This window comes from Pyxicephalus adspersus, chromosome 4 (assembly GCF_032062135.1).
Source record: "Pyxicephalus adspersus chromosome 4, UCB_Pads_2.0, whole genome shotgun sequence".
NCBI classification, from domain to species: domain Eukaryota; kingdom Metazoa; phylum Chordata; class Amphibia; order Anura; family Pyxicephalidae; genus Pyxicephalus; species Pyxicephalus adspersus.
Window position 1 is genome coordinate 11425169 of NC_092861.1, and position 16087 is coordinate 11441255.

General features: G+C 37.0%; 1 protein-coding gene across 1 annotated transcript in view; it reads left to right on the top strand.

Annotated features, from left to right (window-relative positions):
* Nucleotides 1-1083: 1083 nt before the first annotated feature.
* The window catches only part of LOC140328067 (cytochrome P450 2C14-like), a 48072-nt gene continuing 33068 nt past the window's right edge, over nt 1084-16087 (top strand). Inside the window, exons 1-3 of the mRNA XM_072407392.1 lie at nt 1084-1111; nt 13280-13462; nt 15020-15182. Of these exons, the coding sequence (XP_072263493.1) occupies nt 1109-1111; nt 13280-13462; nt 15020-15182 (349 nt within the window). The 5' untranslated portion in view covers nt 1084-1108. The remainder of the gene's footprint in view (nt 1112-13279; nt 13463-15019; nt 15183-16087) is intronic.

The following is a 16087-nucleotide window of genomic DNA, read 5'->3' on the forward strand; positions in this document are numbered from 1 at the left end:
AATCCTTATATAAAATTAATATATATATATATATATATATATATATATATATTATATAAACTACTGTACAGGTACATTACATTATTCACTTTTTTTTAAAGTTTTTTTATGTTTTATAAAAAAAAAATTTATTATTAAATATATAAAATTTTGCACATATTTTGGTGAGTTATGCGGTAATTTGGTGTATTATAAGTAATTATTGAGTAATTCGGTGAATTATAGCCTACAATCTAAAATAAATTTCCATGCAAAAAAATTACCACTTTTTGCATGGAAGTACGGAAGTTTGGAAAGAATTAGAACACCCGGCGTTCGCATACGTGTCCCTCGGCGATTTCTGATGATGTCCGTGCATGCGCCCGTCGATGGGGGTCGTAGCGGGAAATTCAAATATTTTGTATTGGATTCAATACAAAGGGTACAGAAATCTAGACATCAGTGAAACGCCCAGGAGGTTAAACTGATGTTATCTACTGAGCCTTCCAAGATAAATGTCTACATCTGAATCTTTCAATAGTTAGAATTTGGATGGTTCTTTAGTGTGTTATATGTATACTAAATTGTTGTGCTTTGTCTTTGACTTTAACATTAGAGCTGCCTTTATCAATTTTTATAACATGGTGGAACCCCTTGAAATAACTTTCAGGACTTCAGGGGACCCTGCTACATCCACAGGTCACATTACATTAGTGTGGTAGTCATTGTGGAGTTATTGTGCATTGTGAATATACACTGTGAAGAGCCTGGGGTAAGTACTAGGGTAAGATTTTTAGCAGTGCACTTGTAGTGAAAAAGAAGTATGATATTAATTCTTGATCTTACCTTTAAATATAAAATTGTCTTCTTTTAAAATGCCTTTTTCTGGAAACTGTCTCTCTAGCAGACTAGGGTCATACATTTTCTTTATCAGGTATTTCTTTATCTGACAACCAAGGTACATCCAGACCCTCTAATCACAACACGTGCTGTGAATTCAGATAAGGCTAAAGAATGTCTCAGATTGAACTTTGAGCTGTATTTTGAAACTCATGTATTAAAAAGCGTTATATTTCTAATGTGCCATTCTGTATAAAGTATTGGTTGTGTTGTTGGTAACTGGATTGTTATGGTGAGCATTTTGAGACCAAGAACTATTCTCATAGGCGGAAAGCCTGGAAACCATATTTAGCCTGTTCTGGTGAACCATAAGTCCCAGACATGCCTAGTTTGGTCTCTGTGAATTCCTTATTTTGTGATGAATAATAACCTGGGGGTTGGTATTTCATAAAACCTGTACTTAGGGAATTATTAATAATTTCTAAAACAAGGGCATCTTGAGTGTCTACAAGCTTTCTAATCTATGTGGACATAGCTCCTGAGACAGCCCTCACCCTGCAATCATTGGATGGTCCTATTACTCCCACCTCTGTTGTTGGCATGGAAAAAAACATGTTAACCCAGCAGAGACCACTCTCACTGATTTCATCTCATTGCTAAGACAAGGACACTGACACATTGAGGACTGCTTTACCAAAAGGACTCTTTCAAATCTGTGGCCACATCTCCACCTACTTACACTTCTCTCTTTCATTCCTACAGAAAAGTCCCCTTTATGCATCATTAGAAAATTGATCTGGAAGTGATAAGGGATGTTTAAGACCCTCATCAAGTGGGGAAGAATTTTGTACAAGATGTCAATCATGCACACCTGGAGGCTAGGCTCCAAGCTATGCAGTTCCTGGAAAAGGATCTAATTTACCACAAGGATCTATAATTTAGTAATTCACCACAAACCCCCAATCTATATTATGATGGAAATTGTTGTTTTTTTTTTTTTACATGTAAAGTTCTTAACACTCATACCTTTACATTTTTCTTGTTAATCTCTTGCTTATTGTTGTTTTATTGTCTATTTTCTATTATTCCATATATGTTGACGAATAACTGATCCATGCAAATCAAAACAGTTTGGAATTTGGCTAACATGCCAAGATACATCTGTGCCACACTGGTTAACATAGTTTTTTTGAGTTTCTCCTTTGATAAAAAGTAAAAACCAAGGCCGGATACCGAACATGCAGATATCTTTTCCTATTGTAAGAAAGCTGGTGGCTGAGAGCTAACAAAAATCCCTTCTTTGCTTCCCCTGTTAGTCCCTGTGTATTCAAACACATGGGATTAGAACCAAGTATGGACTACTGGTGGTACCCGGGTTGAGGACATCCAACATACGGACGACTCCTAGATATGAATGGGGCTTCCCTGCTTGTTCTTGTGCAGGGCAGAGGCTTGATAGGGGGCAGTTTGCATGACTTGCAGAAGAAATCTTTTGCTTAATACAGCTGAGGTTGTGGGTGATCTTAAGAGCTGAGCTGATCTGTAGCATCTTGTAACTCTGTAATGACTAGGTTAATGAATGTCTAGGCTCCATAAAGTTTTTTTTTTTTTTTTTGCTTTGATTGTGAATAGCTTACAGTCAGTATTTTTTATAGTAACTGACACCACAGTGCCTAATAATATGTTGAGATGAGCATTTGTTCCAACTTACATACAAATTCAACGTAAGACCCAGCTACAGTTCCTATCCCGTATGTAACCCACAGACTACCTGTACACATCTATTAATAAGTGTGGGTCAGTTTAGATGACCCCACAGATATTTATTAATAGGCTGTTATTTAACAAACAAGTAGAAAGGCACTGACCAGAATAAAGTACAAAGTTCAAAACTGTTGTTGGAATGTCAACTACATTATCAATAAACATATTTTTTTCAACTTTTCCAGGTTATTTTATTGATTTGTACAGTTCTTCTTAAAAATAAATTACCTGTCTGTAAAAATTTTGTCTGTCTTGGTTCAAAACACAAAGTGAACATTTTCTATGCCTGTAATAAATCAACCAAATAGAATTACGCTGCAAGAAGGAACAGTAAGACTCAACCCATGTGTAGCACTGGAAAGCAGAAGGCCTGTGTAATAAACATGTTTATTTACCATAGTGTTTAAAAATCGGTATCATGTACAGGGAATCTGTAATGGTCTTGGGTTTCCTGGGGCAGTAAAGATCAAGACGTTTGTATAACTATAGCTGCCTATATCTCAGGATCTACTTATTATTTTAGCAAGTGCTTTTGAGTGAATGTTTTTTGTGTGTTTGTTTTTTTTGTGATATACTCAGTTTGAGTTTACTGGGTTTGTACATGGTTGAGAGGTCCAGGATCTGATGTAAGCCACCAGTTAGAAAATTGAGGGCGATAAAAATAAGTGATTGCTATGAGAAATAGCTCAGTTTTCATTCTACTCTTTTATTTAGTACTGTCAATAGAAATAGCAATCTTTAGGAAAAAGTGCCAGTGCTCCAATGACTCGGTTATCAGATTGTTGGCCAAATGCACAGCTGCTTAGAAAGGAAAGTACAATAATTTTTCATTTACAAAATTAAGGTCTCTTTTTTTTTTTTCTGAATATATAGCTGTACAATACTGGAAGCCCCGATTGTAGATCTGTTGGCCCTATACATCTCTACAGAAATTGTTTCTATAGCTAGACCTTTGGATGCATGGAACATATTCACTGTGTGTATATATTATCCTTGTAGAATAAGATTTCATAAGACAAGAAGAAAATATGTTATATCCTTTCACAAAAAGAGGAGCTGTAGCTGTTAAAATGGCACAAAGGACAGGATAGCTGGCATGAATAACAGTATTGCAGCTAGGAAAAAGGAGCAAATACCCCTCCGATCTCCAAGTGCTCTGTTATCTGTACAAATAAAAGCAAGCATTGGAAAGGTGACAGGGCCACTTTAAATTCTGCAAATACCAAACACAGTGTGGCCTATGTCTTTGGTTTAAAGCCCAATTTGAACAAAACTTGTTTTTGGATAGACTTTTAAAGGAAAAAAATTATTATTACAATAAGCAAATGTTAGAATATCTAATATTGTTTTTTTTTAATCTCCCTCTGTGCCTTTCTTATACCATATCACCCTCACTAGAGTGATTAACCCATATACAGGCAGTCCCTGGGTTACATACGAGATAGGGACTGTACATTTGTTCTTAAGTTGAATCTGTATGTAAGTCGAAACAAGTGCATTATTTTAATAAATGCAATTAGGACAGATGTTTGTCTCATCATATTATTAGGCATTGTGGTGTCAGTTACTGTAGAAAATCCTCACTGTGAGTTAATCACAAACAAACTAAAAAAAAAAAAATTTATGGAGCCTAGACATTCATTAACCTCTGGAGCAAGCTGTGCTTTGATATGCAAAAAAAAAAAAAAAAAACAACTGCAGAGTTTGTCTTGGTCATTAAAAAGTTACAAGAGGCTGCACCCCCTAAGATCACCCAGAACTTCAGGTGTGTTTTGCAAAAGATTTCACCTGCAAGTCATGCAAACCACCCACCTTCAGCCTCCGTTTTGCAGGGAAGCCCCATTTGAATTTAGAAGTTGTTCATAAGTCCGATATCCTTAACCTAGGGACTACCTGTATTTGTCTAGGTGACCATTGTCATCTAATTTAAGGAGGAAAGGGAATATCCTGCAATGGGAAAACCTCTTTTTATGACTAAATTTGGAGAGATTTGCTCTCATTTCTGGTTGCATTTCCTAGACACGAGGGAAACTCCCCTGGATGGAAACAGACAGCTAAAAATAATTAGATGGGTTCTCACTCATCCTTATTAAAAAAAAGCTTTACTGTTTAAAGGGCTCTATTCATAAAACTGTGAATCTGACATTCCCTTAAACATTCCATGGTGGGAATCAATTACTGCCATTGAAACACAAGGACTTTGATTCCCACAAGGAAATGTTTCAGTCAGACTTCCAGTTTTCTGTTTTATTCATTTTTATTACATTTTTTATAATAAACAATTTTGTAACAACAAAAAGTATATTATCCATAATTAAATATTACACATTTATCAAATATCAAAATGAGGATATTGATAAAAAAAAATGAACAAAGAAAGAATATTAGATTGGAAAAATAAGGTTAAAGCAAAGAAGGAAAGAAAAAAAGAAAACATGTAAGTTTGTTATATATTAAATACGTATTCTATTCATCGTTTCAAAGGCCAGTGAGTTTGCATCTTGTATTTCTCAACCATCTGGACCAACTACATGTAAAGTTATGACTTCCGTTATTCAAAATTGAGAACATTCGTTCATAAGCACAGTATAGATAAGTATCTCTAATAACACCCGAGAGGTATTTGGATGGAAAAGATCAATACCTATATGAAGTATTGCTAATTGGAGTGATGGAACAATTGGGAGATTCTGAGATTACTATACAACATGATTTAGTGATGGACAGTACCAGAACATATGTGACAATGAACCCACTTTTCCACATTGTCTCCAGCAATTGGGAGAATAATTTGCAAGGAATTTAGAAATTCTGCAAAGTGTATAATGCCACCTATATTGCAATATGGGCTATAATTCATTATTTTATTCAACAATTCCCAGTCATTGGCAGAACTAGTGACCTTCTGGGTTTTAGATATTGTTTTTTTCCCAAAATTTGGCAGATATGGACACGCCCATTTTGTTCTCCCATTTTAACATAGAAAGTGTTTTAATAAAAATCCTTTGATGGTGAGGATACAGCACTTCTGCTTACTGCCAGGTTGCAGTCCATGGGCACACCAAGGTGGGCAATATGAAACACAGTACCAAAATCACAAAGCAGAAATGTAGTCAAGGAAGGCCCGGCCGAGGCAGGCTGCAAGCAAGAGAGGTCAGGTCACAAGCCAGGAGTCAAATACCAGGGATCCAACAAATAGCCACCGGTGACACAGGGGCTACGGCAGATGCAGGAACACAGGAGACACTGGAAGCAACAGAAGGCCAGCATTAACATATTTCTTTATTGTTTAAAATATTTTGGGAGTACAAGACATAATGGGCCTGAATATTTAAGGCTCCTAGACCCACTTCATGCACCCCATTTCCTATACCCACACTCACACACTGGGCCCGATTTATTAAAGGTCTCCATTGGGGATCCAACAAACCTGGAAAATATTTTCAACAAAGCATTTGTTTTGTTAATATGTTCATATATTGCTGTATCTAACCTGCCTCCTGGAGACAGTCTTTTACCCAAGTTTGCTCACCAGGCACAATTTGGGAATTCCTGGGAAATACTAAAGGCTTTTACAACAATTTCTCTCTCCCTTAAAGTATATAGTAATCACAAGGTAATACTCCACACACTAACAAATAGACACACACAGATGCACAGACATCCACAGACCAACCAACTCACCACCAATGTGTTCACAAATGAATAGAGCAGATGCAATCCTTCCTATACTATTATACAGAATATCACCCAAAACATTATCATCTTAATATAGACTATCATGACAGACCAAACAAACAATGAATCTAAAGACATTTGTGCATACACGTGTTACAAAACTGATAATAATCTAACATGTGACTCCCAGGACCGTTTACCAAAATGCAGCCATAGGTCACGTTACTGCTTGCTCGAGACAACCATAGTTGTGATGATTGACCCAACCTCAATCTTAGCAACCTGGCTAGTAAAGTGAAAAACATTAAGGACATTTAGACCAATTACTTACACAGATACACAACACACCAAAGTAAACATTTCACACACATGTGTACACATCTCCTAACAGCTTAGGTTCGAGTGATGGAGCTTGTAACCCACCACTTGTAATTCCATTTTTTTCCTATTAACCCTTCAGACAAAGAAAAGGAACTCAATCAGTTGTACAGAATGTTCACTTCCCCCACAATGCAGTCAGATTGCTTGATATATTTATCATTAATGGGTCTGCTAAAAATGGAGGCTACAACAAAATGGAGTCTAAGTCACTTCTTTCTCAGGTGTGAATAGGCTTTAGAAGTTTTGTTACGCCAAGATCTGGAAATATGTCTTCTTAGTTTTAGGTCTTGAAAAGTGAGTAAGCACTGGACTTTTGGAGCAGAATTTCTGAATCCTCCTGTTAGGACAGCATCTGGCCGACGACTCTGTGCTATGTGCCATTACAAAATAAAACACTATTTGTTCTGTATGGAGATGTCATTTGTAGCAGCCAGGAGAACTAAGACAGCAGCAGCCCCTGCTTCTTTTTAGCCGTGTAGCCTGATGGATTGTTGGCATTCCGAGTATTCCCAGCATCTCTTGTTAGGCTGTGCACAGCTGAAGGGGATTCTAGTGGCTGATCAACTCCTGACTCAGCCCTGCACTGCTATTTGCTGCTGGGACTTTAAAGTCTGTCTGCTCCGAGTCACCAGTGCCTGGTATAGCATCTGCTGGGCTTACCTGTGATGGAGGATCAGCAAGGGATTAGCCTGTCTCGGCCTTGGGGGGTACATCAAGTCCCCCATGCGGCTATTGGGACAGGCTATTTGAAAATTTGTGAAGAGTTACTACCAGGATTTATTTCTGTGTAGATTAACTTTTTCAGATCACTTTGCATCATAGCTGAAGACCTTGTGAGGAGAGGAGAGGGCCTATAATCTCATATGCAAGTGATAAGGATGGGAAAGTTTGCCAGTCCTTCCGAATTCTGGTGGCGAAAAAATGAAAGAGGAGCTTTCCTCTTGCAAAAACTAGTGGAAAAACTGAAAGTAAACAAAAAGGATATCCACTGCCTGCAAGAACAAAGGTAAAGTCATTTTACTTAGGACTGTCACTTATTGGAATTTGTGCTTGCAATAATCTACACAATAATCTGAAAAAAACAGCTAGAAAATGAGGACTTTGATGGCAGGGAGTTTGTACTTTTGTACTCGAGGAAGTGTTATTAACAAACCACTTTAATAATCCATTTGTAAAGAAGCTGATATCACAACCTTCCTCTATAATTACTGTTCCTCTGTATTTGAGCCCAAGAATGTTTACAATATCTGTGATATATGGAATGGCAAAATTCAGTATAGAGACAAGTTCATGTCTGACCATGGGGGGATTGGAGGCTTGAAACACCTTCCTTCCTCTTTTGACCTGGGGCGGGATTGAGGTTCACTGTTCTACCCTGGGATGCCACTTTTTTGTAGAAATTGTGGGTCATATTCACATACATAAAGATTATGCACCTCAGAATTTTCTCTCTGCAAAAGATGCAACAAAACTGGTCATCAAACTAAAAACTGTCCTGTGAAACCAGTGTGTAACCTGTATTTCTGCTCATCTGTTTAAAGGGTGTCCACAACAGAGTAAGAGGTCATTGGTGGATGTCGCCTCCACTGCACTAGCAGCCAAAGATCTGCGGTCAGGGGGTGTGGGTGCTGTCACTGCTCATATGGTGGAAGTAGTTGCATACCTTCAGGGTGACCCAGTGTCTGAAGCCCCTGCAGCACCATTTCAGTCGGAGCTGGTGGATGAAGAGGAGGAGATGGAAGCCTCTCCAAGCAATCCTGAAGTTGTTCCATATGGGTAACCCAGACCAGTGGAGGCATCTGCAGGGACTGACCTCCCAGCACCTGGTCTAAGGAGGACCAGGCCTGAGTCTCGGTCCAGTTCAGACAAGGAAGAAACCACATTAAAGTGCAGCTGCAGTAAAAAGTCTTCTGCAGTTGGGGTATCGGCAGAGGTTTGTGACCAGGAACTTCATTCAGGTCACATTGAAGAGTTGACGGTACTGAGGCAACAGGTTCCTCCATCTGTGGAAATTCTACCTTTGACTAGCTCAGAAGCGGAATCCTTCAGTCCAGCACCCAGTGTCTGTCAGAGTCCTACCACACTAAAAATAGGTGAGTTTAAAATGTTTTCCCTTAATGTCAAGGGTAGGAAAAGCTCTGTACAGAGGGCAGCAATATTTAACTATTTAACCCCCCTAGCGTTCTAATTCTGTCCGTATTTCCATGCAAAAAGAGTTAAATTTTGAGTAAGAGTAAAGATTCATTTTACATTGTAGGCCTATAATTCTTAGGCATAACTCACCAAAATATGTACAATATTTATTAAATTTATTACATTTTATAATAAACTTTAAAAAAAAAAAAAACACAAAATACTGTTAAAAAAAAAGTTAAACATGCAATATAACTGTGTTTTTTTTATTTTCCGCCGCTCCTCCCACCTGCACCAATGTCTGGAGATCATCTCTGCACATGCCGGGATAAGATCGGAGGAAGAGGACGTGTCTGGAGGAGCTGCAAGGACCAGCAGGACACTGGGGGACGAAAAATGTGTTTAGGAGGAGAGGATGGTACCAACCACCCCACACAGTTACAACACTCATCATTCTTCCAAAACTGTACGTAATTTTGGAAAAATGAGTCCTTATCTGGAACCTACAAAACCTGGACCAAAACAACCCTATTGGATGCAAACAAAATTAGGAAACTCATCAAAACAGAGGAGGAAATTGTGCTTATACCCACTTTTACTACAGACACAGTTACGTCAGCACAAATCTGGACAAAATTTTTTTATCAAATAAATAAAAGATATTGCTTGGCAGGGTGTCCATGAGTGCCTGCCTCTGCATGCCTTTCTATATAGGAGGGGTTTTGTGAGTTCTCCTGTATGTCCCCAGTCTGGATGTATGGTTGAGGAATCAACCATACACCCTTTCTAGAATTGCCCATATGCATGGGCTGTGTGGCGGTCAGCCGGGCCTTTGCTGAAATTTTTAACAGGGCTTCAAATACCTGACCAAGAGGTTGTCATGTCTGGTCCTCCTCTTTCCTTCTCAGTAGAGAAGAAAAAGCTTTTTTTGGTTTCTCATGACAATTTATTCAGAAAAGGACTATATACATAATACATTCAAATACCAATATGTGACAATGGGACAAAGGCAACGAGAGGGGTCAAGTAGCATTTTGGAGTGGAAACCATGCAGAAATTTGTACTCAATACTTGTGGAAAAATGACAAAACATGGCTTAAGAATTGCTAAACAACAGAAACTGTCATTACAAACCAGACACAAAAACATTGCAGCAACAGATGAAACTAACAGTCATGAGGATTACAAAAAATCACATCAATGCATACCATCCAAGCAAACTTCCTTAAACCCCCCACCCCCACAAACCAGTCCAGTTAAAATAGTACTAATGAAAATACATATGTATGTCTATACATTTAAATGTATTTTGACATACACACACAAGTGAAATCACTAAATGTTCCTTGATGTATTATAACATGTTTGCCTATAATCCTTTACTAAAATATTTGATTGCTCTAAAGTCAAACTAGAATGAAATTAGGTCACAAATGTTGTTCACATATTTTTAAATAGTCATATTATTGTGTGATGACATATTTAAAAGTGCTACTCAGCATATATCCAGCTTGATAGAAATTAGTTTGCAGTGTTGCAACCAAAAGAAAAAGTATCAAAACAACAAGTTCAAAAAATGTAACTATAAAAGAAGCAAGTTTGTAAATGAGTAGCATGTAACATAAAAAGTAGCACTTACACAAAAAAAATCAAGCATTAAAGATTCAAACTGACCTGTAAAATGGACTGGCGGTGCACACAGAAGAGGAAGCAGGTGTGAGCTAATCAATTGCTTTCACCTCACTATGGACTTTAACATCACCTCCTGAATCACGCAGCTGAAAGTTAATTGCTTTAATAGGCGTAGAATGAGTCAGGAGCTGATCTCCTGGCGTATAGGCGTATTCAAGATCTTTTTTGCAGGAAACCAGCAGATGAGTTCACTAGAACTCTGGCCCGATTCACGGTAATAGAACTTACCCACTGGCATGTACCGGCCCAGTGCCTTTTAACATAGAAAGGCAGTGACCAGTATGAAGAAGTTTCTGTTACAACATTCTATAATGGTTGTTGTTAGAATAATAAACACACTCAAGTTGATATGTTTTACTTTTCAGATTATTTAAATGTCTTGCTTTGTGCTAGATTTTCTAGGCATTTCCTGTCAGTATTAAATTTTGCAAAAAAGCAAACAAGAACTGTACTGTTTAAGATAATAGAACTAAAGGAACTGTTGATAGTTACAAAAAAAAACTTACACTAATAAAAGGAATGGAGGAGCTTAGCTAGGAGGAAAGATTATCTGAACCAAATGTATTCTCCTTTGAGAAGAGACGTTTAGGGGAGAAAAGATAGCCTTGTATAAATATATAAATGGTCCATTTAGATAACTCTTTTCCCGATTATAGACTTCATCATTACGAAGGACTAGAGGGCATTCTTTGCATCTGGAAGAAAATTTTAATCTTCAGAAGGAGTTCTATGCTGTAAAATCTGTGAAAATGTGGAATTATCTCCCTCAGGACGTAGTTTCAGCAAGTTCTATAGAATGCTTTAGGAAAAAGTTGGAGTTAGAAGTTGCTTATCTGTCTGCCACTCCATGTGCCTTTGCAGTATAAAACACTGTTTATTCTGTCCACTGTTGTAATTTGCAGCAGCCAAGGAACTAAGATAGCAGCACCCCCTGCTTCCCTTTAGTCGTGAAGCCCTATGTATTTTATGGCATCCCCAGCATCCATTGTTAGGCTGTGTATAGCTGAAGGAGATTCTAGAAGCTGATCAGCTCCTGAGTCATTCTGAAAGACCTTTTTATAGTGACATTCTCATGAACAATTTGCAGCTAAACTTTAAGACATGGCAAACACCCAATCCATTGAACCTTGAGCTGTCCTTTTTGGGTTTCTTTTTTTACAATTATTTCAAACTAATTGCTCCTAAAAAGCTCCTAAAGATGCTAAAAAAATTTTTAATTAATGTTTAGCATACCCTTGTAAAAAAAAGCATGCATTTTTTAATTTGTAAATATGTTATTCTGTGAATCAAGGGTAAAGTAAGGTGTGGCCACTTAGTACAGTATAAACAAACTCCCCACAACTGATATCTGCTGTAAACACTGGTATACAGGGCTCTCATTGGTTAAAGGGGTTGTAAGGGAGGGCTCTGACACATTCTTCCTGACAATCACTAGCTTGTGGGAATGCTGTGCAATACCATATGGAAGCAGGGTCAAGCTTGACTTTTATAGTTAAAGTCAACATTTAGGTATAGGATTACCTGCTTGTGTCAAATCTAGTTTTCATTTTAGCATGTGGTTTTGAAGGTATACTCTATGTTTGTTTTGGCAAACACCCAATCCATTGAACCTTGAGCTGTCCTTTTTGGGTTTCTTTTTTTACAATTATTTCAAACTAATTGCTCCTAAAAAGCTCCTAAAGATGCTAAAAAAATTTTTAATTAATGTTTAGCATACCCTTGTAAAAAAAAGCATGCATTTTTTAATTTGTAAATATGTTATTCTGTGAATCAAGGGTAAAGTAAGGTGTGGCCACTTAGTACAGTATAAACAAACTCCCCACAACTGATATCTGCTGTAAACACTGGTATACAGGGCTCTCATTGGTTAAAGGGGTTGTAAGGGAGGGCTCTGACACATTCTTCCTGACAATCACTAGCTTGTGGGAATGCTGTGCAATACCATATGGAAGCAGGGTCAAGCTTGACTTTTATAGTTAAAGTCAACATTTAGGTATAGGATTACCTGCTTGTGTCAAATCTAGTTTTCATTTTAGCATGTGGTTTTGAAGGTATACTCTATGTTTGTTTTTTCCTGATCAAATAATTATTTTAAATTATCTGGGCTTGTTAAAGGTTTACCAAATGTATTGGAATATACATTGATCCAAATATCACCTGAGGTACCTAATTTTACCTGAATAAAATAAAAAAAACACAATGACTCAAGAATAAACCTAGGACACAAAATGTGACTGTCAATTCTAACTTTAAAAACACTAAATGTTATGATTGGTCATTTTTTGTTAAATGATCTTTTGTGTTTTAATACTGGCCACCAGTAGATTATTATTATTATTATTATTATTATTATTAATAATAATAATAATAATAAACAGGATTTATAGAGCGCTAACATATTACGCAGCGCTGTACATTAAATAGATGATGTTGTGTCCTTTTGTAAAGTGTGTGACAAACTCCAGTAATGGGCCTGAATTATTAAAGCTGTCCAAGGTTGGAGTGGATACACTTTCACCAGTAAAGCTGGGCGATCAGCTTTGTGACTCAAGCATATTCAAGATATAAACCAAGATTCATGAGAAGATTCCAAAGCCATTTTTAATAATAAAATAACTTATTGGTTATTATATGGTATCATAATATTCAGTATGTATGGTATTTTAGCTGAAGCATACCTAACAACAGTGCCCGACTTAATGAAAAACTGAACAGCATTGTTGGCAGGTAAAATAATTCACATAAAATTGGATTTCAGAACGTTGCTTTATGACCCGATCATCATGTTTTTTTTTTTTTATGTCTCGCTCAGACAATGAATGTCCCTGATCCAGTTACGATGGTTCTATCCATCATCCTCTGTGTATTTCTGGTCATTATCTTTCATGGATGGAATAGAAGGCCCCCGAACTTCCCTCCTGGACCCACACCTCTACCTCTAATTGGAAATATGCACATCCTGAACCATAGGAAGCCCTATAAATCCTTTCATGAGGTAATACAGAAATCTCTAAAAGCTAATTCAGGAGTCCAGCGTGCAATTATATGCAAGCATTTTCCTTTTTAAAGCATTTTAAAATCAATATACACTGATTCTTAGGATCCAGCAAGAGACATTTGAAGTGTGTAGCTTAACATATACACACATATATATATATATATATATATATATGTTTTCATTAACTTGCATTATTTGCTATTTATTTTCTACTCACTAAACCTTTTAGTGCATGAATCTGATGAATTAACTCTATAGGCTCTATTGTAAAAGCAATAAATCTGACATTTAAAAAATACTACGGTATTTGGTAGAGAATCCTCCAGGTGCAAATGTTTTCAATGGGAGTGATGTTCACCATCTACTTTAGCATCAGCGGTTGCCAACATTTTGGACCTCAGGGACCACTAAATTCATAATTTTAAATCCTGCGGACCATTATTATGAATTTTTATAAACAAAGTTGAATTTATTTGTAAAATAATGATCTTCCTAATGGTGCTGACAAGGACTGTGAAGGCTCTGATTCATTGATCAGCTCATGGTGAAATGAAGTATTACTATTGTTACTATTATCATTAGTTGCATTATCTTTTACTAAAGAAATACAAAATATTTGTTTGCTCACTCATTATTGGTTTATTTCATTATCAAAGTCAAACTATTGATACCAATAAATATAACAGTTAAAGAAAATACACAGCTAAGGGTATACTTCCCTAAAAGAGCATCTGAGATATAAAAAAATAAAACAATCGGATTGGAATCAGTATTTACGGATCAGGGTGACTGTTGTAATGGTTGAAACAATATCAAAGCATACGGCTTGGCAACATTTACCTCATAAAAATTAGGACTATACTGATGTCACGCTGCTTTGTCATGCTCCTTTGTTTTTCCCTCTCTAGAACACTTCATGTATTTGGTGCAATATAAAGGCCAAAATTGTCATTCAGAATATAAGAATTTATTAGAATGTTATTTTTGTTTTATTAATAATAAAACATAAAAAAAATACAAATAATGTCCAAATACATCTGTGGACCACCAAAATTTTCTCGTGGACCACCAGTTCCATGGACCACTGATTGGCAACCACTGGATTAGAGCCTTATGTGTATGGTATTACCTATTTTGCCTCTTTTTTTATAAGTAATAATAAATATTAAATAAATCTAATGTAATAAACTTCAGCTAATAGTCTTTAGCTCAGTGTTTCTCAACCTTTTAACATGGGGGAACCGTTGTAAAAATTTTCAGGAAGCCCCTGATATAATTACTATATCCAGAACTCACAGTACAACCTCTGGGGGAACCCAAAGGCTTCCCATGTCTTTTTGCTCTTTTAATTTATTTTGCCTTTTGGCCTTTAAAAGGGCCAAAATCGGCTAACAGAGATTTCTTTTCTATTCTTCAATAGGAGTTTCTGCTAAGAGATCTCTCCCTAATAAAACCTAGGTAGATCATCTATCATCTATATAGACTTTTTTTTCTGAAAATGCTGCTCATTTAAATTTTAATTTTTATTACCTCTGACTTTTGATCCAATTACAGCTCTCTAAAAAGTATGGTCCGGTGTACAGTATTCAGATAGGGGAGGAAAAAATGGTGATCCTCTGTGGCTATGAGACAGTAAAGGATGCTTTGGTAAATCACGCGGATGCGTTTTCCGGAAGACCGATTATTCCACTCTTCCATGAAATCACTAAAGGATATGGTAACATAAATGTTTCACATTTTGACATTTTCTGATGTTTCTTGTTTTTTTACTTTCATGATTTCTTAAACACAAATATTGTATGTAAAAAAACGTGAAAAGTTCAGCAGACTAGGATTTTAGGATTCAGGATTTTAGGGGATTCAGGCTGAAATGCTCAAGGAAAAGACAAATTTCCCGCTCCCTCCTGAGAAGAGGCAGCACCATCAGGATCAGGTTTAGAACTTGAGCTAGTGCTTGACTTTCCTGTTGCATAGTTGGTCAAGCTGTCACGAATACCAGGGAGGGGAGGGAAACAGAAAGGTTATACTCAGTACTAGGCCTCCAATGACTAGGGAAAGGGAATGGTCACCCCTTGCAGACACCCTAACCTAGCCCTAACTCCTAACAGTATGAGTATCCCCTAATGGTGGGAATAATCATACACAGGAACCTAGGCCCTACTAGCCCTGCATAGCCCTAGGAGTAGTGACTGGCTTGAGACTACTGGTTCCTTCCCCTGTGAAAGACCCAGCGTCTCCCTGAGGCCTAGTAAACAACTAAATAACCACAAAACACCAAAACACCAAAAGTAAAGCAACTTATCTTAATAGCAGATATATTCAGGATCTCGGGAGACTGTCAGATAACCTCACATGCAACTTATCTGACAGATCCTCTAACTTCAGTCACGGAAGGGACCGTGACACAAGCCCTGCATCAACTGAAACATGAAATTACATTGTATTGATTTTTGGTCAAAAACATTTCTCATAAAAATAATGAAATATGAGCTAACTAACCTACACATTACATATAAATAACCACAAATTAGTATTATTCATGACCATATTTTTATTTCCAGGATTGTACTAGATTGTAAACTCTTCGGGGCAGGGTCCTTTCCTCCTGTATCTCTGTCTGTA